The 24958-nt window shown below is 37.8% G+C and overlaps 1 protein-coding gene, 1 long non-coding RNA gene and 1 pseudogene across 6 annotated transcripts in view; 1 reads left to right on the top strand and 2 right to left on the bottom strand.

The window, feature by feature from the left end:
* Window positions 1-516: 516 nt before the first annotated feature.
* Window positions 517-6004, bottom strand: LOC132666066 (tubulin alpha-1C chain-like; annotated as a pseudogene).
* A 183-nt stretch (window positions 6005-6187) lies between these two features.
* On the top strand, window positions 6188-8323 carry LOC132666070 (uncharacterized). The gene is made up of 2 exons (XR_009604444.3): window positions 6188-6284; window positions 7101-8323. It is a non-coding gene; the product is annotated as an uncharacterized LOC132666070 (long non-coding RNA).
* A 5300-nt stretch (window positions 8324-13623) lies between these two features.
* The window catches only part of RELCH (RAB11 binding and LisH domain, coiled-coil and HEAT repeat containing), a 114685-nt gene continuing 103350 nt past the window's right edge, over window positions 13624-24958 (bottom strand). For 4 of the 5 annotated variants that reach the window (XM_060614001.2, XM_060614002.2, XM_078435166.1 and 1 more), the window contains one exon: window positions 17982-19717. In XM_060614001.2, coding sequence (XP_060469984.1) covers window positions 19597-19717 — 121 coding nt within the window. In that variant the 3' untranslated portion in view covers window positions 17982-19596. Of the gene's footprint in view, window positions 14553-17981; window positions 19718-24958 lie in introns of those variants that run through there. The other variant, XM_078435167.2, reaches the window with a different exon arrangement.

Here is a 24958-nt window from a genome sequence, read left to right as displayed (position 1 = left end):
GAGATGGTTGTGGATATGGTGGCAGTGCGGATGGCCACCCTGGATTTGGTAACGAAGGAAGAAACTTTGGAGGTGGCGGAGGCTATAATGGTTTCGGCAATGACAACAGCCTTCACATATTGGTCCCATGAAAGGAGGGAATTTTGGAGGCAGAAGTCTGGCCCCTGTGGTGGTGGAGGCCAGCGTTTTGCCAAACCACAAAACCAAGGTGGCTATGGCGGTTCCAGCAGCAGCAGTAGTGATGGTGGTGGCAGAAGGCTTTAATCACTGCAGGAAACAAAGCTTAGCAGGAAAGGAGAGCCAGAGATGTGACGGGGAAGGTTACAAGGTGAACTCAGCCAAGCACAGTGGTGGCAGGGCCTAGCTGCTACAAAGAGGCCGTGTTTTAGACAAGACTCATGCGTATGGTCCAAAAACTCGAGGACTGTGTTTTTTTGTGACTAATTGTATGACGTGTTATTTTAGTTTCTGTTCTGTGGGAAGTGTAAAGCATTCCAAGAAAGGGTTTTCATGTAGTTTTTGGTTTTTTTTTTGCATCCATGCTATTGACTGCTAAATGTAATAGTCTGATCATGATGCTGAATAAATGTGTCTTTATAAAACTGTGCTGTGTAAAGTGAGTCTACTCTGAAGCCATCTTGGTCAACTACCTCGGCAATATGTGTTGGAATTCCTTCAGGGAGCTACCAGGTTCCGTTTGAAATTTACTGGCAAACTGCTTGGGCACAGAAGCCATTGTCTCCACAAACCTTGGTGTCGTTGAACCGACAGTTAATGTGTTGTGCCCTGGAGCTCACCATTAAAAGGGTCACCCGAGCAAAGTCATGGAGTTTATTGGGCTAGATCGCTGGCACATCCGATGCAATATCTAAACTGAATTATGGTATCAGATAAAATTATAGGTGGGATGAAAGCTTGTGTGTCATCCATTATCATGTGTCATCAACAAATGACTTAATATCCTCTTGATAATAACAATAAAAAAGAAACTTCGCTTTTGTTGACAAGTTAGGCCCACTATGCACAGCTCCGCAGAACAATGGAAATAGGAGCCCCAGGCGACAGGATGTCAAATTGCACCAGAGCGGTGAATGCTCCCCACCCTCTCATCTCCCTCGGTACTCTCCACTCCAACCTCCTCGTGATCCGTCTCGAGGGCTGCCACGTCCTCGTGGGCCACAGAAAAATCCCTCCGGTACAACAGGCATCAAGCCACGTGTTTACCACGGCAAGCGGCCCATTTCGCCATCTGGTTGGCTCGCTCAGGGCGTGCCTCGGTGATCTGTGCTACAGGAAGCTGTTCGTGGTAGGCTTTCTCAGTAGAGATAATGGGGGAACGTGCGGCCAGAGAGAAGTTCATGTGGGATTAGGGCACCAGGCTGGTCTGGCATTCTGTCCGATGAACGTTCAGGGCTGCATTAAATCTGAGTAAGCAGCAATGGAGGACACGACTGCGCTAATCCGGTGGTTAAGGGGAGTGTAGGTTGGGTGTTCAATGTTGATGTCATAGATGGCCTCATTATCTACCATGAAGGCACAATCACAGTGTTCCAGGATGGTGTGGGTCGTGAGGACGGAGTTGAAGGGCTCAGCTACAGCTGTGGAAACCTGGGGGCCTGGTAAATGGAGAACTCCAGCTTGGATTTCTTGCCATAAGTGACAGGTTCCGTCAGCAGGGAGGGGAACCCAGAACAAGTACCCCCACAAAACTGGAAAACCAAGACGCCCTGAAAACCTGTGCCCCGGGGGGGCTACTTTCGGTCCACTGACCAAGGAGGGCAATGCTCTTGCCAATGGTATAGTGCCCACGACCATAGTTATTGGTGGCATCTTTCTTGCCCCTTGATCAGCTGCTCTGGGTAGAAGAGCTAGAGGCAGGTGCCTGTGCAAACTTCACCTGTCTCAGTGAAGGTGTTGAAGGAGTCCTCTCCTCCCCCAGTGGTCGTGTCACTTGGCATCCGGTCATCAGGCTGGAAGTCTGTTCCAGGCAATAGAGCTACCAGCAGTCATTGCCCATTTGGACACCAGCCTGGCCAACATGGATGGAGATGCCTGAGACTTACAGGGCTCTGCAGGGCTGGAGAAGGCGAGGGGACGGTGACAAGGATCCCCCACCGACAGACAAGAATTCGCGGGGTGGGGGGAGAAGCGGTGAGAGGAAGGCCAGCCCGGAGGACCCAACGTACCGCACCCTCCCTCCCTCACTCTCCGCAACAGCGCGGCAGGGGGCGGATCTTGGACCGTGTCCCAGCCCCCGCGACCCCGCCTCGAGGCCCCCTGCTCCCCCCCTCCTGCCGCCCCCTCGCTGCAACACAGGCCCTGCGAGGTTGGTCGCCCCGGCCAGAGGGGGCGTGACGCTGCCTGGTGGGTTCAAAGGTTCAAAGCAGACTTCTCTGTAGGAGCCAGATCAGGGAAGGGGAGGAAATGTCCTGGGGCCACAGACGGGCCAGTGGGGCGGGGAAGAGGACGGAGAGGGCTATGGGAAGGAGAAAGGAGAAGCATCGGCCCCGTCCGGTCCTCAGTGGGTTTCGGGGGCGCGTCAGGCCGGCAGAGCCCAGGCGAGGAAAGGCACCCGGTAAAGGAAGCGTGGCCAGAGCCTCCCGGGCGCAGACCTCCCGCTGTCCGCCGTCTCTGGGGCCTGGACCTTCCCTTTAGGTTTAGATCTATTTAAAGTGACAGCGTATGATTCGCTCTTGCCTTTTCATTTAATCCATTTGACAGTCTCTATCCTTTGGAGTTTTCAGACCACTCGCATTTAATGTGATTATAGATATGGTGACATGTGAGTCTACTGTCTTGCTATTTGTTTTGTTTGTTCCTTCTTTGTTCCTCTTTTCCCATCTTCTTTTGGATTATTTTTTAGGGTGCCATTTCTCTCCACTGTTAGCTTATTTTATATGCGTCCTTGTTTTATTTTTTTTAGTTCTGGGTTTACAATATGCACCTGTAACTTAACCGCAGTCTACCTTCAGCTACAATTCTGCCACTTGAGGTCAAAGAGCATACTTCCATTTCCCCCTCCCGGCTTTGTGCAGCTACATGTAGTCCTCCTACTTGTTTTGCTCCGTAGCTCCCTACTGTGCAGCCTGCCTGCTTGCTTTGTGCTTTTGGAAAGCTCTCGGGTGGTGTTGATTAAACAAACAAACAAACAAACAATTAAAAATGTGAATATCGTTGGACAAGTCAATTCCGTGTCTGAGAATCTAATCCATCCATACATAAAGAGAGACATGCAAGGATGTTTATTTACCTTAGCGTTTTTGTAAAACCACAAAGAGAAAAATGTGAGTTTCATGGAGAAATGGCAAAAAAAAAAAAAAAATTGAGTTTACCATAGTATAGACTATAATGCAGTTGTTTAAGAAAATCAAGTGGTTTTTGGAAAGACGTCTACTGCCCTCTAAGTAAAAGAAGCAAGTTACAGAGTAATATCATCCCATGTTTGTAAACAATCATAAACGTGATTTTATTGATATATGCAAAAGAAGTTTCTAGAAAGACAAATGATAGCAAACACCAATAGCATCCTTAACCATGCAAATTCATTTAATTCCTGCAACAGCCTTGATTAGTCCCATTTTACAGATTAGGAAACTGAGGCACAGAGTGGTTAATAACTTGCCGTAGGGTCACTTGCCAATAGGGGCAGAGTTGGGATTCAAACCTTGGCTGTCCTGGCTCTGGAGTGTTCTCCTGCCTCACTAAGCACCAGATTTTTAATATCAAGTGAGTTGCAGAAGGGAAAGGTGACAGCTTTATTTAGGTATGTGGCCTATTGTCTGGAATGTGGAGACAGGCTTTCTAGAAAAAGTAGTGGTGTGAAAGGCAGATGAGGGCTGGTTTTGGCCTCAAGGAGCGGACATTTGGGAGAGGGTGCTTTCAGTGTGGCACTTCATGAGAAATACCAGCTTGCTCCTGGCACATGTCCAACGTTAGCCCCTTCTTTTCTCAAAAAAGATGAAAGGACTTAAACTTCTGCTTGGAAAGCCCCAGAGGTGAGTGTGCTGGTTTTGGAAGCACTTTGAACAATAGAATGCCCATGTTAACACATTAAATCAACTAGGGGGAAAAAAAGCTTAATTAAAAAAAAAACACTATAAATTACTTTTTGAGGACTGTTTCTATATTTACAGAACTACCACTCACATAATTCAAATATTTTATAAATATTAATGTAGAATGCCATTTGTTAACAACAAAATCCATCACAATGGGCCTGAGGATGTCCTCTTTCCTATAGCATTCTTAGGAGGAACGTGGAAATTATTTCCAATACTATTTTTCTCTTAGGTGAAGGATGCACAATTATAGCTAAAGAGGTTGCTCAACATTTACAGAAACTCTTTTAAATGTTCTTGACGATTTAAGAAATCCCACATGTATAACTAAATTTTGGTTATCTGTAATAAATGTAAAAATGCATTTTAAACAATAGATATTTTAATATTTAGTAAAGTTAAATGTTTCTGATTTTTAAAAACTAATGAGCTGAAAATGAATTGTGCTTACTTATACTAAGGAAAAACCAAGTATATTGTGCAGATACAGGAATCATAGGCTTTTTTATATGGATAGTGTGCATCTCACCCTGGAAATCCCCACTGTTTCCCACTTCTGCATGAACTGTTTAATTTTCAGATTAAAAAAGGTAACATAAAAGTATAGCTCTCATTTTTGTTTCTAGAGGAGGGCTTTTAAGTCTTACATTACATCCTAATGTAATATTTTAATCTTAATATAACACCGTAATCTTTATTTAGGCAGCAGAAAACAGGCATAATCTTGTTAATGAAATGTTTATTTTTTGACATGGTGATGTAAAAATAGTTACTGTGACTGTGGTCACGTAAAGAGAATACATAAAAAAAGCAAAGCTATGAAGTAAACATAGGACTTCACAAATCTTTCTTTCAGTGAAAACCTACTAATAAATACAAACGTTTTTATTACCTACGCTGTTCTGTTCTGTTCTTCTTCTTATCTTGCCTATACAACACTTTTTAAACAGAAGTAAGGCATTGATAGATCAGTGTCCGTTCAGAGATAAATTAGGGTGCAATACTATCCGGTAATGATACCCAAACATAATATGAAAATTTGTGACAAATTTTGAACTGTGTCCATGGAAACCTATCTTGCTTGCTTTGGGGGACAAGAACTTTTTCAGTGCTACCAATTTGGTATTCAAAATAAATGAATTTCTGAACCATTAAACTAGTAGTTATCGCTACTTTTTGGATATTTTGTCACAGATAAAACGGTTTCAAGTGGAAACAGAGATAATTTATGTGTCCCCTACTTCCCTTCTTCTCAGCCCTAATGAGATGATGGAGAAAGTAGCTCTGTGTCCCTTACATATGAACACACGGACAGGTATCATCCTACCTGCTGATGGCAAAGTTCTACTTTCGAATCGGTCAGGTTCAGACTGGCCATAAAAGACAACTGATGCTGCCACCTAGATTGACACAGAACGGTTTCTTTTTAAGAGTACTTTTATTGAAGTAGAACATACATAAAGAATACAGCTTGGCTAATTGTCAAAAAATGAAGACATACATAGAGCCTGCACCCAAACCATGAAGTAGAACATTACCAGAAACCCCCAAGCCCCTTTAATCATTACCCCTCATCCTTCTTGATAGATTTCATGGGAATACCAGCGATTCACTTTGTCTGCTTCTGGACTTTATATAAATGGTCCCTGCACTGTAGTATTACCTTGTGTATGGCTTTTGTTCACCATTGTGAGAGTCAGCCAGGTCATTACTGTCCAGTCCTCTGTTGTATGAATAGATTACCCTTTGTTCATCGTTTCACCGATGAAGGATAGGTGCTTTATGTCACATGGCAGATTCAGAGTGCTAATATTTAGTCTGAGAATTTACACATCTAAGAGATGGGCCTTATTCTTCCCGAATTGGGTCAAGTTTTGGTGTCGGGATGTTGCTGGGCGAGACTGGAATGTATGGAAGAACTTGGAAAGGGTGTGTAAGAACGCCATTATTTTTGTCTTAAGTATTTGGTAGAATTCACTGATGAAGCCATATGGCCACTGAGGTTTCTTCGTGGCATAGTTTGAAATTACAAGTTCAACTTCTTTAACAGATTTAGAACTACCGAGATTTTGTTTCTTCTGGTGTTGGTTTTTTAAAGGTTTTTTTTTGTTTGTTTTTTTAAAGTAGGTTCTATGTCCAACATGGGGCTCGAACTCACAACTCCAAGATCAAGAGTTGCACGCTCTACTGACTGAGCCAGCCAGGTGCTCTGCTGTGTTGATTTTGGTAAGAAGTTTCTTTTGTTTAAATAGGAATATGTCCTTCCATCTTAACTTTTTAACTTTATTGGTACTACGTAGGATTATTTCCCTTTTGCTTGAATAATTTCTTATGGCGTGAATAATTTGATTTGGCGTGGATCTGCTGGTAACAATTTCTGTTTTTTGGTGGGGTGGGTGAGGGTTGTCTACCAATATCTTAAATCATCTTCATTTTAAATGTTTATTTATTTATTTTGGGGGGGAAGGGGCACAGAGAGAGAGAGAGAGAGAGAGAGAGAAAATCCCAAGCAGGCTCTGCACTGTTAGCACAGAGCCTGACATGGGGCTCAATCTCATGAACCAGTGAGATCATGACCTGAGCCGAAATCAAGAGTTGGATGCTTAACCAACTGGGCCACCCAGGCACCCCAGCAATTTCATTTTAAAAGATATTCTTGCCGACTGTAGAATTCTAGGGCAGCAGCAATTTTTCTTTTGGCATTTTAAAGACATTATTCCTTTGTTTTCTGTTGGTGAGTAAACTATCAGTCTTATAGTTGCTGCTTTTCAGATTTTCTCTTTGTATTTGTTTTCCAGCGGGTTTATTATAACATATGTAGGCTTAGTTTTCTACATATCTTAGAATCTATCCTGGCTTGTGGTTCTCATTGACCTTGATGGTTTTTGTCAGTTTGAGAGAATTCTTGGCCATTTGCTTGTCAAATAATATTTCTACCCATTCTCTCTTTTCTCCTTCAACATCTTATGACTTTTACCCTCTTTTCTGTGTTTTGCATTTAAACAAATTTGTGCTGCTTCCTGTTTCCGGTTCTGCACGAAGGGAGTTTGGAAGTTACCACCGAGTCCTAACAACAAGTGAAAAGCTGAATAAACTGGAAAATGAACAAATCTTCTTAAATCCATAAAAGAAGTGAGGTCACAGGGCACACCACTGGCCCCCCCCCCCCCCCCAAATTGGAGAGATTGATAGGCAAATACAGAGAGTCACAAGTGACCAGGTTAGGAACTCTCGAGCTAAAATCTCCATGGGAATCAGTGCTGGGGCAGGAAGACCAGAACTGTAATTAATGACTTGATGGAGGCTCAGTGTGGACAAGTCTGAGTTCAAAACTGTAGGGGGACCCAGTTGTAGAACACCCCCCCCCCCGCCCCCCGCCCAACTTTTGTAAGTTTTGCCTCCAGGAGCTCAACCAGGTTCTCACAGTAAATACCAGAGAAAAATCTCCTTGGCAGAGGGAAAGGAAAAGGATCCATTCTGAAATAAACCAGAGTACTTTGTTTGTCTTAAGAAGGACTGTGCTCAGGGGAAACAAGTTAACCAGAGCCTAACCTGGAGAAGGGAATTCTCTGATTCCGGCCCATTCTCACCATCCTGTCCCACCTCAGGGGGAGAGAAAAACTGAGGCATGATTTTTAAATTCACAGTCCAGAGGCACAGGCTCACAAAACACCAAGACCTAATCATAGGATTAGAGAATATTTTTCCCACTCCTGCACAACTTACTAACACTAACTATGACTACTAACACTACTAACTTAAACTCCTATTTACAATAGTTCCTTTTACCCAGTACCTAATATCTGGCTATCAAGAAAAAGTTGCAAGGCGTACCAAACGGCAAAAATTAGAATTTGCAGAAACAGAACAAGCAGCAGAACACCAGACATGGCGGGGATACTGGAAGAATCAGACTGGGAATTTGAAACAACCATGACGAATATGCTAAGGCCTCTAACGGACAAAGTAGACAGCATGCAAGAACAGATGGGCAATGTAAGCAGAGAGGTGAAAATCCCACAAAAGAACCAAAAAGGAATGTTAGAGATAGAATACAATGTACAGAAAGGAAGAATGCCTTTGATAGGCTTATTAACAGATTGGACATGGATGAGGAAAGAATCTCTGAACTTGAGGACATCTCAATAGAATCTGGCTGGCTCAGTTGGTAGAGCATGTGACTCTTCATCTCAGGGTCATGAATTCAAGCCCCACCTTGGGCGTGGAGCCTACTTAAAATAAAAATTAAAAAAAAAAAAAAGAAACTTGCAGAAATGAAAAGTAAACAGAAAACACTGGAAAACAAACAAACAAAAAAAACAAAAAACCAACCCAGAACAGAATATCCAAAACTGTGGGACAACTACAAAATTGCACACCAGGAGAAGAAAGGGAGAAAGAAAAAAAAGGAATATTTGAAACATTAATGAGTGAGGATTTCCCCAAATTAGTATCAGATGCCAAACCACAGATCTAAGAAGTCCAGAGAATACCAATCAGGATAAAAGCCAGAAAAGTACATATAAGCGCATTACTTTCAAACTATAGAAAATCAAAGATAAGGAGAAAATCCTGAAAGAGGAAGGAAAAAACACCTAACCTGCAGAGATAAGAATGACCTCCAACTTCTCAGAAACCATGCAAGTAAGAGAAGAGTGGAGACATGGAAAGTATTGAGAGGAATAATTCACCAACTTAGAATTCTGTAACCTGTGAAATTACCCTTCAAATGTGAAGGAGAAATAAAGACTTTCTCAGGTAAACAGAAATTGAATGTATTTGTTGCCTGTAGATCTGCTGTACAAGAAATGTTAACAGAAGGAAAATAATATTGGTCAGAAATTCAGGTTTATTTAAAGAAAGGAAGAGCACTGCAAGAAAAAATAAGTGAAGGTAAAATAAATATTTTTCTTACTCTAACAAACGCTTTTTAAAAATAGTAATATCAACAATGTTTATGTATGCTTATGTGTATTATATAAATATGCTTACACATAAGTCAAATGAATGACAATACTAATACAAGGAATGAAAGGAATTAGGATTATTAGGATTATTTTGTTATCATAAGTTATTTACACTACCTTTGAAACATTACAGTGTTCTGTGATAGTGGACTGGGATTAGTTATAAATATATATTGGAAATTCTAGTAAAAAAAAAAAGTAAAAAAAAAAAAAAAAAAGAATTCATGGGGGGCCTGGATGTCTCAGTCGGTTAGGCATCTGACTCTTGATTTTGGCTCAGGTCATGACCTCATAGTTCATTAGTTCAAGCCCCACATTGGGCTCGGTGCTGAGGGCACAGAACCTGCTTGGGATTCCCTGTCTTTCTCTCTCCTCTGCCCCTCCCTCACACATGCACACATGCTCTTTCTCTCTCTAAAATGTTTAAACAAAAAAGAAGTAAAATGGATATGCTAATAAGAAAGAAAGTGGAATCATATACAATTCTTAATTAAAATCACAAAAGGAAAAGAGCAGAAGACAAAAATACGAACAAAGAACAAGAGCAACAAGTAGAAAGCAGTACCAAATATCGTAGATATTAATCCAACTATATTAATACTGGGCACCTCAATGGTCTAAATGCACCAGTCAAAAGAGACTGTGAAAGTAGATCAAAAAAACAAGACCCAACTGTATGTTATCTGCCAGAATCCCACTCTAAATAAAAAGAACATGGATAGATTACAAGTGAATGGGAGGGAGAAAGATATACCATGATAATACTAATCAAAAGAAAGCAAGAGTGGGGCGCCTGGGTGGCTTGGTCGGTTAAGCGTCTGACTTCGGCTCAGGTCATGATCTCGCGGCCGTGAGTTCGAGCCCCGCGTCAGGCTCTGTGCTGACAGCTCAGAGCCTGGAGCCTGTTTCAGATTCTGTGTCTCCCTCTCTCTGACTCTCCCCCGTTCATGCTCTGTCTCTCTCTGTCTCAAAAATAAATAAACGTTAAAAAAAAAAAAATAAATAAAAAAAAAAAGAAAGCAAGAGTCAGGGTGCCTGGATGGGTCAGTAGGTTAAGTGTCTGACTCTTGATTTTGGCTCACGTCATGATCTTACACTTTGTAAGATCGAGCCCCACGACGGGCTCTGCGCTGATAGTGTGGAACCTTCTTAGGATTTTCTCTCCTCTCTCTCTCTCAAAATAAATAAATACACTTAAAAAAAAAAAAAAAAAAGAAAGCAAGCGTAGCTGTATTAATTTCAGACAGAGCAGACTTTAGACAAAGGAAAGTTATCAGGGATAAAGAGGGGCATTAGTAATGATAAAGGGGTAAATTCTTCAAGAAGACATAACAATCCTAAAATGGTATATGCCTGACAACTGAGTGTCAAAATACATGAGGCAAAAACTGATATAGTTGCAAGGAGAAATAGATGAATCCACTATTACAGTTGGAGACTTCAACTTTCTCAGAAATGGACATAAAATCAGTAAGGATATAGTTGGCTCAACAACATGAATCAACTGGATATAACTGACATCTGTAGACTACTTCATCCAATGACAGCAGAAAACACATTCTTCACCAGCTCACATGGAACATTCACCAAGACAGACTGCATTCTGGGGCATAAAATACATCTTAACAAATTCAAAAGAATAGAAATCAGAAAATGTCTGCTTTCAGATTATCATGGAATTAAGCTAGAAATCAAAAACGAAGATAGATGGAAAACCCCGAAATATATGAAGATTAAACAATTTGTATCTAACACATGGGTCAAAGAAGAAATCTCAAGAGAAATTAAGAAATATTTTAAACTAAATGAAAAGGAAAACACAACTTATTAAAATTTGTGGGAGACAGCAAAAACAGTACTTAGTGGGAAACTTACAGCATTGAATACATATTTCAGAAAAGAAGAAAGATCTAAAATCAGTCATCTAAGCTTCTACCTTAAGATACAGATACCATGGACATTAAAAGGATAATAATAAAGGAATACTGTGAACAACTCTATGCACACACATTAGATAACTTAGATGAAAGGGACCATTTCTGGGATGCCTGCCTGGCTCAGTTGGTAGAGCATGTGACTCTTGATCTTGGGTGGTGTGTTTGAGCCCCACATTGAGATTATTGAAAAAAAAAAAGAAAAAGAAAAAGAAATGGACCAATTCCTTGAAAGATACAATCTTGTCAAAATTCACAATCACAATAGGCTTATATTAAAGAAATAGAATCAAAATATTAAGAATCTTTCAAAACAGAAAGCACTAGGTCCAGATGTGTTTACTGATGAATTCTTATCAAAATTAAAGGAAGATATTACACCACTTCTCTGCAGTCTCTTTTGGGAGATAGAAACTGAAGGAATACTTAATTCATTCAATGAGGCCAGCATTACCCTAATACCAAAACCAGACACAGACATTACAAGAAAACGACAGAGCAGTATGTTTCATGAACAGACTCCCACATGGTGAAAAATCTGCATATAACTTTTGACTTCCCCAAACTTTACTAACAGCCTACTATTTACTGAAAGCCTTACCAATAACATAAACAGTTGACTAATACATATTTTGTATGTTTATGCATTACATACCATATTCTTACAATAAAGTAAGCTAGAGAAAAGACAATGTTAAGAAAATCATATGGAAGAAAAAATACATTTACAGTATTGTACTGTAAAAAAAAAATCCATGTATAAGTGGGCCAACTGTAATTGAATCCTGGCTACCCCTAAGACACCACCTTTCCTGCTAAGCTTTTAAGTGGAGGCTTTTTATTTTTGTTCTCACAAACTCCTGTACCTTACAGCCTGGAGGTAGATCAGGTGTCTTATTTGCTTTTCATTTTTTACTCCCAAAGGAAGTTTCTATCCAGTTCACCTATTTGAATATTCTCACTAAAACATATTTTAAAAATTTTATTGGGACCCATTTCTCAGATTATTTATTTCCCCCCTCACTCCAATATTTCCTTTTTCCCCCTCTCCAGTTTGGATTCTATGGCCCATCATTATAATCATTCCTACACAAGTAGCTTTCATGTCCTTGTCCTTTCTCCTTCTCTGAAGCATCTAGAACTCAGCCCTGTTTATTCTCTGTATACTTCATACCTGTTCCTGAATAGTTGTTCTTGGCTGGAGAAAAAAGAAAATCACTTGTGTTAACTAGCTGTCTTTATTTAAATTCTTCATTTCAAATTCCAATTAGTTAACGTATATCTAGTAAACTAGCCCTCTTTAAATTCACAATAACTATTCTCAAATGGGCTTTCAAAACAAATCCTGCAATTCCCTTAGTAATTCCCTCTGCCATTCTCGAAGACAAACATTTCTACCTTCTTTGTCTTCAAACCTCTAACACTTTCCATATGCCAGCCAAATCAATTTCTTTGCTTCATACTTCACTGAGAAAATAGAAGGAATTAAATGGAAACCCCCTAACCTTCCCACCACTAAATCTACCGAATCGCCTCCAAGAGCACCTCTGCTTCTCCCCTATTATAATGAGGCCAGTCCCTCCATTTGTGCTCTGAATCTCAACCCCTCTTGCTTCTTCAAGGATTTCACTCTCACAGTCTTTGCTTGTTACTGCTGCTGCATCACCATCATCTTTCGTTTTACTGGCTTATTCTCATTAGCATATGAACCTGACCTAATTTCTCCCATGACAAACCAAGGCTAAACAGCACCCTCCTTTGACCTCATGTTCCTTTCTAGCTACCAGCACCTCTGCTCCCCTTTATGGCCAACTGTTTTGAAAGAGCTGTCATCTCTAGTCATTGTCTCTCTTTGCATTTCCATTCAACTGCTGAAACTATATTGAGGTCATCAATGACTTTCATCTTTCAATGGGTTTCAGATCCATTCTCGTCTTGACGCAGGAGTAGCAACTGACCCTCCTCAGAATGCTCTTCTCTTTGCTTCCATGAAGCCACACTCCTGGTTTCCCTCCAACTCACTGTATACTCCTGATCCTTTTAGTAGTTCCTCTTGCTCTGTTGGATTTTGAAGTAGGAGGAGTGTCCTAGGATTCACATTTGGATCCTCTTCTCATGGTTCCTCTCTCCCAGGCCATCTCATTTAGTCCCATCACTCTACAGAAAATACTCAGGACTCCATAATCTAGCCCGAGATCCAGACTCAGAGAACTAACTTCTTCCCTGAAGTTTTCACAGATTAACTCTTAGACATTTTGAATTCCACAGATTAACTCTTAGACATCTAAAACAAAATTGTAGATGAACTCTCCAAACTTATTCTTTACTTCTTCACTATTGTCAGCACCCATTATTTTATTCAGTTATTGCAGGCAGAGGTCTAAGCATCTTTGGTTTTTCCCTTTCCCTCACTCTTCATACCCAATCTGTCATGCCAATTCTACTTCCAATTATGTTGCAGATCTGCTCCTTTCCCTCCCTTTTTGTCCAGGCTGCCACCATCTCCTGCTTGGACTACTGCATTTGTTAGCTTCTGCTGTCAGCCTCTACTCCTCTCCTTTTCAAAAGCATTCTTATAAAGCAGAAGTATACCTAACACAAATTGGGTTAAATCATTCCACTACAACTATTCAAAGGCTTCCCTTTCTAACTTCTAGTCTAGTGTACAAAGCCCTATATGATCTGGCCATACTCCTCTCCAATTTCATCTTTTGATAGTGTCTCAGCTATATGGGCCATTTTTTTTTTTTTCCAGTTCCTTGAACATAGCACTATTTTTCATCTCATTGCCTGTGCACATACTGTTCTTTTTTCTCTTCCTATTTTCACACGGTTAAAGCCTATTATTCTTCCTAGTTTTCAGGTGTCACCTCAGAGGTGTCTTCCAAAGTAAACCAGAAAAATAATCACCTAACTAAAGTACGTCCTCCTCAGTCCTTCTCTCTCCACTTGTTTCGCTGCCTGGCTGTAAGCTCTGCTCTAGGTCAGTCTTATTCATTGCATCCCTACACCTAGCACAAAATAGGTACTCCATAAATGTACATCGAATGGTGAATGACTTTACAATCTTTAGAAAGGGATGGCTTCTCCACACTTACAGATCACTTGGAAGACTTGATGAGGTCTGTTGATAAGAGGGGTTGCCCAGAGAGTCAGATATGAATACAAGTTCTGTAAACCTTTTAAGGCCATACACACGTGGCACGACTCTTTTAGGGACTTTTATTTATTCCATATTTTCTACCTTGGATATAAATAAGCTCACTATAAGAAACAAACCCAATACTTTGCTGAGGGCAAGATGCACAAGATCACACAATTCTCCTGATCAACAACATATAATAATAGCTCTATGAAAAAAGGACTTCAGGTTAGTCTGGCATGTATAGTCTCAGTAAATTCATGCTGTTTTGAGGGATTCATAAATCACCCTTTTAATCTAATTGGCAAACTTTCACGGAATTGGGATCAAGCTCTTATTCATTAATTCATTCAATTAATGTTGAGTACTTATCATACACCAGGCATTCTTCAAATACTGGAGACACATTGGTTGAAAAGGATAGACAACATTCTCTCTCATGGAGCTGAGTCTAGTGAAAGAGACAGACAATAAAAAACAAGAAAATGAGTATTGAGAAGAGTAATTATGACGAAGAAAACCAGGATGATCTCAGGGAATTAAAGGGGTTACTCTGGATTAAGTGGTCAGAAAAGGACAGAAGAGGCTTTATATAGATTCAGAATGGTGATCCACATGTTGTAAAATCTACTGCCTCCTCAGTTTTGAAAACCAGGACATTTTCCATCTCTAGGCTGTCATCTCTCCATGACTTTCTTGAGGATGATTACGTTACAACACTAAGCGTTTCAGTAGTATGACAACTAAAAGAAAATGGTCTCCAAATTTGATACGTAGTATTGACCGCCTAAGATCTGAAAACTTTAGTTGTAGTGTCTGCAAGAAACCAGGATTCTAACTTTTGGAATCACGGGTCAGTGGTTAACTGAAGACTAGGAACCGACTATTTTCAAGAAATGGCACTTCTTGCTCTTCTCGCATTAGTATGACCAGTTTAGTTACAAGGAACCTGCAAGTTCAAACTAAATACCAAAGAAAGCTAGTTACGGTAAGAATCAAATTATATACTAAGAGACATGAGTGATGTGGCAAAGGGTAAAACCTTTTACAAAATCTAAATCGATTATGTAATGAAAAATTAGCTTATTGAGCTAATTTACTTAGGCTTTTGAAAAAAATTTTAATGACAAGATTTGGTAAACAAAAAGTAAAATTACCTTACCAGTCTTCACTAGGCTGGAAACTCTGGGAGTAGTTAAAAGTAGGCAAAAGTAACAATCAAAAGTGGTTTCTGCCTTCTATTGCAATTTTAGGTAAATCATGCATGTCATGGTAACCTATCCGCTTACTAGAAAACAAAAGTATGGGGGAGGGGGTCACAATTACCCATGCTTTAGTTATTCAGTGGTTTACAAGTTTTAATTCTACTTTGAACTCTCATGATCCTAAATGCTAAAGCACTTTCAGGTTTACTGTTATGTAATTTTCATAAAGTTCTGTGAGGAACAGAGAGCATGTTATCATTTCCATGCTCTTTAATGGTAAGACAAAAAAGAATTTGTTAGAAAGGGGATTATATTTATGAAATTCTTATAAAAAAGAAATTAAAAAATGATTTATGTTATGAAAAGCATTCACCTTAGGTTCAATACTTGGTACAGGACAGGGAGATTTATGAACAGAGGAAGTTAAAAATGTAATCTATAAAACTGTAGAGTCAATGAGAAATTATTAGATTTATATTACTTAGGAATGTATACATTACAAAAGGCATTTATGACATTTTCCGCTTCACTGAAAATGAATATCCTAAAAATATCTAAGGTTGCAAAGGCCAACAATTCAAAAGTGCGGGTAGTTTAAAAAATTTTCATAAAGCAGACTATCAACAAATGATAACTAATAAAAAAGTTAGTATCTATAACATATAACACAAAATGTCAATTTACAGACAACATAAATTTTACTACGTTAAAGTCCCTCAAGAAGTTCTATTCATGCAGTGATCTTACTGAAATAAATATAATGGGTTGATCTTTAATGAAATAAAAGGAAATTAAAATAGTATATACTCTTCCATATAGACACGCTTTGGGTAGAATTTTCCAGCTACTTCTGAAGACTCTTTTAAGGAAAGCAAATAATTTACATTTTCACCACTTTAAACTGAAAGAATTATTTATGTATTATCAAAAAGACATAATAAAACTTCTATTGTGTTAAGTTTGCATTAACTGTCATGTTATGACTGGTGTGGTCGTATAGTGAATAGAAATGTTTATTTGAAGAGTTTTCTTTAACATGCAAACAAAGTAAACCATAAAGAAGGCAATCAAAGCACAGTTTCTTATAGTTTTGAAGGGAAAATATGAAAAGACTGATGTGTCATTCAAGACATTATGACTAGAGTGCTAATTCCACAGATGAAATTCATGCAAAACATCCATATGTAGTATGAAAATAGCCTAAAATCCAGTTATTTGCCAATGTGTAGAAATCTACCAGATACATTATATTTTATTAGTAACAAATATCTTTAATCTATTATTTTAAAAATGCACTGAAATAAAATAGTAACAAAACAAGCACACTGTAAAGTTACATTAGGACTTTCAAACACATATCTATTAATATGAAAAACTAAAATTATTTCATGGTTTGCTTATGAAAGAGTTAACATCCGACACAAAGTTGGAATGTTGTTACCTAGCCAATCTAGAGAACTTTATGAATTAAAATTGCTAATTACAAACCTCTTTAAACATACATTCTTTCTACAAAAAATAGTTAAGAAATTGGTGACCAATACAAGATATTCACCGCAGTTAGCTCTCACAGTTCAAAGATCAACAAGATGGTGTCTAGAGAAAGTTCTGTTCTTAAAGTTCCAGTAATGGTTGAAAATAGGTTATCTTAAAAATTGGGGGTCATGAAAAGGCAATTCAATACAGTGATTTCACCTCCCCAAACTTTATCACAGACTATTTATTTGAACCAGTTTTTTTGGTTTTTTTTTTTTTCTGTTAAGAAATTTGACAGCAACTTGAATTGAAATTTCATTAAAATTACTTACAATTTCATTCAGGTTGTAAGTCCACTTGATGTTTAGCAAAGTAATCTTTCAAAAGGGGTGACTGATGCAAACAAATAAAGGTCAAGGACACTGATCTATAAAGTTAGATGTTGCTACCATTCAAGCATCGTTCTTGAAATAATTCAGCAAAATGGCTAGCGATGGCATTTCTGGGTTTCGGAAAAATTTTAATCTCTGGCTTGCTTTAGAAACACAGGCATAATTTCAAATTAGCTTTTCGTTACTTCGCAAACTTCGTTTTTTTGTTAAGTTGAATACTTAAACTTGTACCATTTTTATTTGTTTAAAAAAAGAGTGGGTACGGGAGTTTTATGGTCTGTTTTGGAAGAACACACAGTCTCCGTGATCAGTGTGGTTAGTCTGTCTTGTCTTTAAAGAATCTACAGTTTGCTTCAAAAATAACTGTGAGAATAAATGTGAAGTCTTACTGACATTAAGACATTGAACAGCATAAGGGAGACTCCCTTGAAACACACTGTGTATCTTATTAGCTGTTGTGTTTTAAGGAAACCATTAGCGTTTAGATAAATAGATTCATGAATTAATAAAAATAATTATAGTCATTCATCTGGTAATGGACATATTTATTCTACTGTATTTCAAAGTAAATGAGAGCCTTAACACTTCCTTTAAACTGTCTCCGCAATATGTTAATTTTATAGCAACAATCTGTTTTTAGTAAAAGTAAACTAAATAAATAATTTATATAGACTATATTCCTAAAATAACATATTAGTATGTTTTAGTGAATATATGCTTTTTCATTTCCTTCTGCTTGGATATAGGATATATAGTGTTTCAAAATGAAAATACAATACACATAGCCAAAAACAAAACAAAAACAAGTATGCAAAAACAGTTTATTTATAATAGATCAACATTTTTGACATGAAAGGTAGCCACTTTCAATTTCTCAGGAATGCCTAGAATCCAACAGTTTCTGAAAGACTAATTTTAACAATTATTTCACTATAGGTAAAAGAAATAATTTCAGAATGAACTTTTTAAATGGCTTTGTCTAGGGCAACTTATTTTATAAGCCTGAATGTGTGGTAAGCTAACTTTCCCAGGAAGAGAATGTAATCCAACTATGTTCCAAATGTATTAAACCAGTTTATACAACAAACATGGGAATCACCTATGTGCATCAACTGTGCTCAAACAAGAATTCTCTTTATCAAAATATTCATTTTTTCAAAAAGGCCTCACATTAACCCCTCAAACCAATCATCCCCCTTCTATGGCCAGTACCACTCTTCTCTACTTCAAGTTGCATTACTTTATAGACAACTCTCAAATTCCAGTGGAATTGTACACTGACTTAAGACTCTGTGTAATATGTATCAAACACAAGAATAGTCACTGACTTTAAGGGACAAGGTGTTAACTAACCAATAATAATTTAGCTAATGTCGTTTTTAGTTTAGAGGGAAAAAAAGCAGCCCCCAAATGTCCTTAACTTTTCGGTACTTCTTTGTAACACACAGAATGAAAAGATAATCTCTGAAATTAAAATCGTTAGAAAATATCTTAAATAAAATATTTTACATAAATAAGTGTCAAATTTCAAATTCAAACCATGTTTTCCTGTGTATTTAAATTTGGGAAAGAATTTCACAATTATTAGCTCTTCTTACTTACATTTATTTTTGAATATTTAAATCTATTACACATCAGTTTGTAAAATTCACCTTGGTTATCACTCCCCATGTTACTGTGCGGTCTTTCCTCAGGTAAGTCCATTATATGCATGTAAATGCTGGGGAGGTTTGAATAGCACTTAAAGAATATTCATGAGAGCTCTGAAATGTGGAAAGTTTCATTATTATCTACTTACTGTAGGATTTGTAACTCAAATTCATCACGGCATTATAAAACACCGTGTGAATGGAATGCATACAATTCCTACGGACACACAAACTGAAGTCCAAAAGGCACAGAGTAATGCTGGTGGCTCTTTCTAGTCAGTTACGAAACAATAAAAAGTCTGTATTATTCTTTCATAATTTAAATACTTAAGTAATCTCCACTTTTATTACTTTATAACAGTGACTTCAAATTTACATTATTTTAAGTACCATTGTAATAGCTTAGTGTATAATACAGATATTTGCTAATATCCCATCCAAAAATTAAAAAAAAACCTCTTCACTATATATATATATATATATATATATATATATATATATATATATATATATAAATTATTCTGAAAGACGAGAACACAGAAGAGGGACTTGGTACAGACTATAAACTCAATTTTCTGTCACCACAGTTATAACTCCAAAATTAACAGATATACAGCAATAATCAAAAGCAGTGCAAATATCTTTGGAGGTTAGGATAAAATTATAATGCAAGAACATAAAACAAGGAAATAAAAAAGGCAAGTACTTCAAGTACAAGGAACCAGTCTGCTTGAGGTCCATCTTAGTGTTTACTGGGGGCTTCCTTCCTGCTTTTACTTCTTTCTCTGAAACACATTGGCCAGCATGGCACCTGATGTTGTCAACTGGCCCATTTTGTTCAAAAACTTGGTCTTTGTATCTTCACTCACTAAGCTTGCAGCAATTGACATTGAGCTAGGAAAGAAATTTTAAAATTCAAGTAAAGCAATTAAAAAACTAGAATATCCATTTTTTTCAGTTCTTCAGCAGTATAATAGTAGTAAATACATTCTGAACTGGTAGCACGAAAGGGAAACTAAAATTGACAGGCGTTTTTATGCACCCTACTAGGTCAGGAGCTTTCACGTTCACGGTTGATGAAGGAAGCAGTAATGGTGGAGAGGTTAGGAGCAAGTATGGAGTGAGACTGAATCCTGGCTCTGTCATTTACCAGCTGTGTGACCCTAGGCAAGTTATTTAATCTCCCCTGTAATGTAATCCTCATCTGTAAAATGGAGATAATTCTATTACCTACCTCATAGGTCTATTAAGAATTATATAAGTGTACAGTGCTTATTAGCAGCGTCAGGAATGTAATAGCATGCTGTAAGTGTTAGTAGTTATTCTTCTTCTTATCAGCATCACTGCATTTAATTATAGCAACCCTGGAAGACAGATATTATCCCTATTTTCACAAAAGAGTAAATTAAATCACAGTAAGGTTTTATACTGTGCTGGTAACAACCCTGTGACATTATTACTTATTTGGGCGTTGAGAGGGGGGAGAATGTCCTCAAATGCATTAGTTGCATTAGTGTCAATCAACAATTTTAACTCCATTTCTTCTTTCTTTTTGACCAACCTCCGGTATAGGTTAAACAATCTAAATAACTACTAAAGATTGCTAATTTACCATACGACCAAACAGAACACTGATCAAGTACAATTTTCAGTGATCAACAATAAACCCACTTTACTGGCCTGTGGCTTTGGCCAAGATGCTTTAGATCACTCTGATTCAATTTCCTCAACTGAAAAATGCAGACTGCAATTACTCTTGCAAAATATCCTGAGGCCTGAAGAAGAGAGTATGTTTGAACATGTCAAGGGCAGTGGGTGCGAGGTGCAGAGGCTCAACGGATGTCCACTGAAACTACAGACGAAGTTACGGGCTGCCAGCAAGAATTGCTGGTTTTCTGTAGTCCTTAAAGGTGTGCACTGTGAGTCAGTAAGTTAAATGCCAGTCCGCGACTCCAGTCCTGAAAATCTCTTGTTCCCACACCTCTTCTGCTATTACATCAACCTGGCCTCTTCCTTGTCTCTACTTCTCGCCTGCTGCCTTTTCTCTTCCCACAAAGTAAACCTCCGTCAGGCTCAACATTTGGTTCCTGTTTCTTCAGTTACAAAACTTACTCCTGAAGTTTCAAACATCATCTCCATTAGGAGTTTGGGAAAAGTCCCAGAACACTATTGTTTGTTAGAGAAGCTAACATCAAGCTTTTTTTCACCCCCTAACTTTAGAAATGACCCGCCATTTTTATTTCCTTGTTAGTGGTTTTACCATTTTCCTCTCCTCCCGACAGTGAATATAATGGTTCCCTCTCTTCTATTTAAAACCAATCATCAAATACTCTGATTTTACTCAAGGAAACATCTATCTATTTTTATTCCCATTGACGATACCTTCCAAATGAATTATTCCAATAGTCTTAGATCTGGTCTCCTTGCATGATCAGATTAACTTCTGAAATAATCAGTTCATCATATCCTACCCATTCTCAAACATCTTCAATGCCTAATTACTACCTAACAAGATAAAGTATGCTTGGCATTCAAGAAACATAGCAATCTAAATCTTGTATGTGTTTTTACCAACCATTACTGTTCAATTTCTAGAGCCCCTTGAGTCAAGTTTGCTGAGTTTAATGTTCAGAACATTCTTAACTTATCTCTTTCTTTCTATCTGGTGTCTAGACATCCTTAAGGTCCCAGTGCAAGTCCTATCTTTCCTCTGATGCCTTTCTTTAATGTTTACAGTGCTGTTTTCTCTCTGTAGAACAATACTGTAAGCCGAAAGGTAAGTATGATTTTAGTTTGCATTGAGAAAAACAGGATACACAGGTCAGATAATACTTGAAGTACTATCGAGTTTTAGTGATATTCTAAGAGGAGGGCAACAATGATGCTAAAGAGTCTGAGATGTTCACTATGGAGAAGAGAAAATTTAGAAGACAGACACTAACGTTATGTGTGCCAAATTAGATATAAATATATATTTGCATAGCTCTACTGATATACATCACAATCACCTGGAGAACTATTTGAAAACCCAGATGCCTTGGCCTAACCCCAGTTATTCTGATTCTTTCCATATGGTATAAAGGACCCAGGTATCTATTTTACAAAAAGCTTTCCAACAAAGAACAATTGCATTGCAGCATTTTTTCCTGAAGAGAAAGTTTACATTTTTATCCTTTTTACAAAGGGGTCTGTAATGTTTCCCCACCCCTCTACCAGATGACGAAACATATTTTAGAGAGTAAATGTTTTAGAGAGACTTTAACTCAGGGTATTTTTTTGTAAAAGAATAGAGTTGTTAAAAATGAAACAGGCTGCCTTGTAAGGTAATGTTGTCTTTTTTCTGTGAAATCTCAGATCTTTCCTTTGCAACTCAAATCAAGCCAGTTGCCATTTTTGTTGATTTTGAATCTGTAGAACCCAACCCCTTAAATGCCTGGCTTCTTTTTTTTTTTCACTTAAAAAAATTTTTTAAGTAATCTCTACATCCAACGTGGGGCTTGAACTCACGACCCTGAGATCAAGAGTCTCCACCAACTGAGCCAGCTAGGTGCCTCCTGGCTTATCTTCTTCAAAACTATATCCTAGAATGTTTTTTTTTTTTCTCTCTCTCCATACCATTCCATCTGGTAAATTAATGTCAAAAGGACTTGGGAAGTCATCTTGAAAAGGCTTGCAATGGCCAAAGATGGGATAATTTTGATGGGCATCGAAAGACAGTAAGTACAATGCATTTAATTACATCAAATATTTGAAAATACATGTGTTTATGATACTTGAACAAAACAGTCACCATTAGAGGGTGAATCAATTCATTATCTTAGAAAACTGGTGAGTAAAGAGAAAGAATTGAACATTTACCTTGACTTTACTATAAAAAACTCTATCACTGGGTAACTGTAGTACATATAGGGGAAGGTTTTCTTTCCTGAAGTATTCTAACTCATCAATGAAGAGTGAATGATAGAATTAGATATTTTAGTAATTCACTATTACTAAATAGTAATGTATCTACTTTAGTATTACGTTTACATACTAATGCACATTAGTATTTAGTAACAGTGAATTACTAAAACATCTTATTCTAATGTATTTAGTAATGGTTAATGAATTAGTGGAGCTAGGCATTGATCATTAACAGATGCTACTATCACCAAAAAAAGAGAGAAGTAGACATTGTCTCTCTCGTGAAGAAAACACACCTCCTCCTATGAAGCAGTCATGCAAAACAAAGAAACATGCCCTGAATCTGATGAAGTCTCTGGATCCAGAACCAACAACCCAATTTACAGGAAATACAGAGGAACATGTTAAAACAACACGAGGGAAATGCAATCAACCAAATTCAGACTGTGGGACCTGTACAGAACAAAGACTCAGTTTCTTTAATAAGTAAGTTATATGAAGAAAAAAAGAGATAGAAGGGGAACCTATGGATTAAAAGAGACTTAAAAGACATGTCAACTAATTGCAACGTATGGAACTCTGGATTCTGACTCAAAGAAACAGACTGTAAGGAAAAAAAACAAACAACAAATCACTAACGACATGTACAAAACAATTAGAAATTTGAACACAGGCTACATAGCTGATAATAATATTAAGAAGTTGTTATTTTGGCGTGAAAATGACATTATGTTTTAAAAAAATAGCATTTTTCTTTAAGAGCTACATACCAGAATATAGGAGGGGCATGGATGAAATAAAATATGAGTTGACAATTATTGAAGCTGAGTGCTGAGTACATGGGAATTCACTGTTATTTATTTTGTATTTATTCAAAATTACCTAAAATACAAATCTAAAAAAATAATATGGAAGATTTGAATAATAGGGAAAAATATGATTATAAAAATAAACTTTTTCTTTTTAGGAGTCCTATAACTGAAACAATCTTGGGAAGTTACAAAGACGTGTTTTTCTCTTTCTTAAATTTTTTTTTTAATGTTTTTTTAAAATTTATTTTTGAGACAGAGAGACAGAGCATGAGCAGGGGAGGGGCAGAGAGAGAGGGAGACACAGAATCGGAAGCAGGCTCCAGGCTCTGAGCTGTCAGCACAGAGCCCGACGTGGGGCTTGAACCACAAACTGTGAAATCATGACCTGAGCCGAGGTCAGACGCTTAACCGACTGAGCCACCCAGGTGCCCCTATTTTTTTCTTTCTTAATTCCTGTATGCTAATTAATGAAATTTCATTTAGAATATATTTTCACACATAATTTTTAATTTTGTCCCCAAACTTTACATTTTAAACAAGGCACCAAATAATCTTAATACTTAATGTACGACAATTGAACAGAAGCGCTTGCTTAGGTGTTAGTTTTATGGATTTTGTGTTCAGAATTGAAACCTATTTTTACTGTCTTAACTTTCCAAGGTTACAGTTGTAGAACAGTTCCTACCATCCCAGGAGGCTACAGAAAGGGTTCTCACATGCAGTAAGAGGTAAAAAGCTCTAAGCATACATATATGGGGAGGAGGTTGGGGGTGTGGAGGGGTAAGTGTGTGTATGGGTACCTAGCCTGATAGGTAGTCCCTATTCCTGCTAGTTAGTTTTATAAAGGAAAAGCCTTTGAGCTTTTTATGCCTAACAGAGTCTATTTAAGATTAACTGCTCAAGGTTATGTCAAAAGGTAAGAGTACACACGGTCTATTTGTAAATTACTTCCTCTCCTGAATGCCCAACTTTACTCTTTCACATCCATGCTTGTAGTTTAGCTTCAGTGAATCTGAATTCTGGTTAGTTTGGTTGGGAGCACGTGAATAGAACATTCACAAGTTTATAGTCCTTTATGCAGTCAATCAAGTTATGCCTTACAACTCCAGTCACAAATTTCCACAAAACTATTTTGACCAGTGATTCCCAAATCCAGCTACCTACCACAATGTCTTTGGAAGCTTTTAAATATACAGATCCCTAGTCTGAATCCGACTGTTGAGAGGACGGCACAGAGCATGGAGTAGAGACCTAAAATTTAAATTCCCCAGATAATTCTGATGCAGGTGGTTTATAAATTAGCATTTGATAACTGCTGATGTAAATACTTTTCTTACCTTCCAAATAAATGACTACAAAGTAACACAAAATAAAATACCATACCCATTTATAGAAAATTTAGATAGAGAAATTAAGGTTA

This window comes from Panthera onca, chromosome D3 (assembly GCF_046562875.1).
Source record: "Panthera onca isolate mPanOnc1 chromosome D3, mPanOnc1 haplotype 2, whole genome shotgun sequence".
Lineage (NCBI taxonomy): Eukaryota > Metazoa > Chordata > Mammalia > Carnivora > Felidae > Panthera > Panthera onca.
This window is presented reverse-complemented; position numbering and strand designations above follow the sequence as displayed.